General features: G+C 42.3%; 1 protein-coding gene across 4 annotated transcripts in view; it reads right to left on the minus strand.

Moving 5' to 3' along the window:
- The window catches only part of LEPR (leptin receptor), a 73,445-nt gene that overhangs the window by 14,724 nt on the left and 55,674 nt on the right, over positions 1-3,047 (minus strand). For all 4 annotated transcript variants that reach the window (XR_002099626.1, XM_019528438.1, XM_019528437.1 and 1 more), the window contains exons 15-16: positions 2,137-2,232; positions 444-546 (exon numbers count right to left, since the gene is read on the minus strand). Coding sequence is in view for 3 of the 4 variants with exons in the window: in XM_019528438.1 (XP_019383983.1) it covers positions 444-546; positions 2,137-2,232 (199 nt within the window). In the remaining variant the exon portion in view is untranslated. The remainder of the gene's footprint in view (positions 1-443; positions 547-2,136; positions 2,233-3,047) is intronic.

A 3,047-nucleotide genomic window follows, 5' to 3' on the forward strand; every position in this document is an offset into this window, starting at 1 on the left:
GGTCCCTTCCGACCCTAGAAACTATGAAACTATTATACAGCATTTATACTATGTATTTATTTATACTATAAATATTTCTATAGGTGTTATTGCAGACTCTTAATAAAGACAATTATAGGATATTGTAACAAAATTTGACAATGAGCACTTTACTAACCCCAAATCACTTTAGGAAAGCATCCCCATTGCATAGATTCAAATGGAGAGAGTAACGGCTTAACTCAAAAGTAGCAAATGTACATGCTCAGGAATTTTCATTTTCTAGTGCCATGTTCAAGCAATACAGTATTTCATCTCTCACAGAAAGCACATCCATATAGCTATTTTGGGGGTTGGGAGAGACAATCAAACACAAGTCCTTAACTAGACAGAAAGAATTCTGTAGGTGTAGTATCATGTGATAAGGACATTCAGAATTTTTTTTATGAAAATAAATTGTATACCTTTGGTGCGAAATCAGCAGCATGCCAAGCAATAAAACCGAGGATAAAATAACTATTGGTAGAATCATATAGAGCCCCACATTGTTCTGTTTTTCACCCTCATCTGAAAATAGATAGTATTAGTCTCAAACATTTTGAAGTATTTCTCTAGCCATTAGCTCCAACTTCCATACAATTAAAAATGTCATAAATAAAATGTCTTGCTGAATGATGAGTATATGTACAGACTAGAAACAAAGGATTTAATAAGTTAAATACACTTAAGCTGAAGGTAACACAGTTACTGTATTTACTCTAATCCAGGATAAAGTTTTCCCCTCCCCCAATTTAACTAGGGGAAAAAAGCCCCTCGTCTTGGTTTCAAATACAAGAGGGGGCAGGCAGCTATGTGGCTCAAGCTCCAGCCTTGATCTGTACTCCCCACTTGCCCCCAGCAGTCTCTGCCCTCTCTGTGCCTGCTCCACCCTTCAGCCTTGGGCTCCCATCTCCTCCCCTCCCACAGCCTCTGGAGGGTAGGCAGGGAGACAGAGGCTGCGGAAAGGGGAGATGGGGAAAAGAGGTAAATAGTAAGGGGGACAGGTGGTAGGGGTCAAGCTGCTTAACCCTTCCATCACTTGACCACCACCACCTGCCCCTTATCACCAGCCCCACCATTGCTCTCCCCACTACAGTGATGGGGGGGACAAATTTAAGATAAGACTCCAGTAATTAGATTCTATACTTACAAAATTATAACAAATGTATGCATTTTCCATGTATAGAATCTAATTATGTGGGTCTTAAATTCAGGGTTGTCTTGGATCTAGGTAGATATGGTAGGTAAGCTGCATTATACACCAAGGACCCTTATCTTATGTTCAAATTTACACAAAGTAAAATTACTTTAAAAGCCCACTGACTTTTGTGTCTCAGTGGGTGCATGTAGACGTTCATTAATGTGCTTTAGGTAATGCACACTAAATTTAGTACCTCCAGGCACTTGAACTTAAGTGGGGGCACTTGAACTTAAGCTCGTTCAACAAGCTTTAGTCCAAGTGCCCCCCCACTGCCATTATGATGCTCAGGGACACCGATACAGAATATGCGGGAGTCTGCTGGAGCACGCTCCAGCAGGCTCAGTTAATTGAGTCTGCTCCGAGGCACTGTAATTACAATGTATTGGTGCAGCCTCCTAGCACGTCTACAGGCACCCTTCATTGTGAGGTACTAGCAAAAAGCACATTAGCTTATTTTAATGCCCATTAGCTAAAGAGCACATTTCTGGTGATGCTTTAATGTTTTGTGACGCTTTAATGTAGATGTGCCCAATTAAGTATCCATTCTCCAGTCTTATTCAGAAACCTCACCAGGGCATACTAAATTATGGAAGCATTTATGGACTGAGGAGCCACACTATACAGGATCCCAAAGTCGGCTTGGGGCCATTTATAGACATGCTTTTCAGTCCCTTCCCCCCATCAATTCTGGCAGATCTTAAAATTGAGTAGGGCTCTGTATAAAATGCAGGAAGACAATCTGGCAAGGTTGATGAGGTGACACCAACTGATGATTTGGACCATTGTTTTAACTGGGATGATATCAACACTTATCTTTCTGTTTCTCATAAAAATCAGGATTTGAAAAGTTCTGATCTAAAGGGAACTTGTAACAAACTGCTGCTTCATTAAAAAAAAGATAATATCCTATAGATCACCTTTGATGAATTGATCTGTTGTTTTAGGTTTGCCTACTCCTTCAGGAAAGATAGGGTACAGACTGAATTGGTACTTCTGAATAAGTATAAAGTGATCTGCAAAGAAAATAAGATTTTTAAAAAATTTAAGTTCTATTGTAGTAATACGATTAAAGTCTGACCTTTAAAGAGGCTCTGATTGTAAGCAATAGATTGTACAAGAAAGGAATGATCTTTTCTGGCCTAATCCTTTTAATTTTGGACTTAAATGCAGAGCTAACAATTTATTTTGGATAGTCTAAGTTTTTTTTTCTCATGGAATTATTGGCTTTTGATGAAAGATTATAAAATATTAAATAGTAAAACTTGTTTGGTTCCTGAGTAACCAAATATAAAAATGACATATGTACAGGGCAGAAAACAGGTAAATCATACTTTTGGCCAACTCCTGCAAGGTAATTGTCACGGAGTGGGGCCTGCGAGCGGCCGTGATCCCGCTAGCGCCCCCTTTCCGTGGCAATTAGGAGATCTAGCACCCTTGGATTCTCGCCCACCACGTCTTTGTTCTTATTTAAGGTAATCTGGGAGGCTGCCTATGATCTCCTGTGATCTTAGGGTGACTTGGTGCACCCCCAGCCTTATGGGCTATGCGTGCCTCCTACCTCCCCTTTAGCATGCCCCAAGCCTCGCAGCTGTTCTTGACGTTCTTGCATCTCCCAGCTTCTGCTAGCCCTCCCCGGGCTTCACTCTTACCGGCTGCCCCCACCCCAGGGGCCTAGGCCACATGCTTCCCACGCTCTTGCCCCTCCTGCCTCTCACTGGGGCCTTTGTCTGCGCTCCTCGCGCCAGTGGCTCTCTCTTAGCCGGTCCCGCACTCTCGTGCCCATGACTCTCCTGGAGCCTGCTTCTGCCGGCTCGCGCCCTTGGCTCCC

Source organism: Gavialis gangeticus, unplaced genomic scaffold (assembly GCF_001723915.1).
Source record: "Gavialis gangeticus isolate Ggan-Ray unplaced genomic scaffold, GavGan_comp1, whole genome shotgun sequence".
Classification (NCBI taxonomy): Eukaryota; Metazoa; Chordata; order Crocodylia; family Gavialidae; genus Gavialis; species Gavialis gangeticus.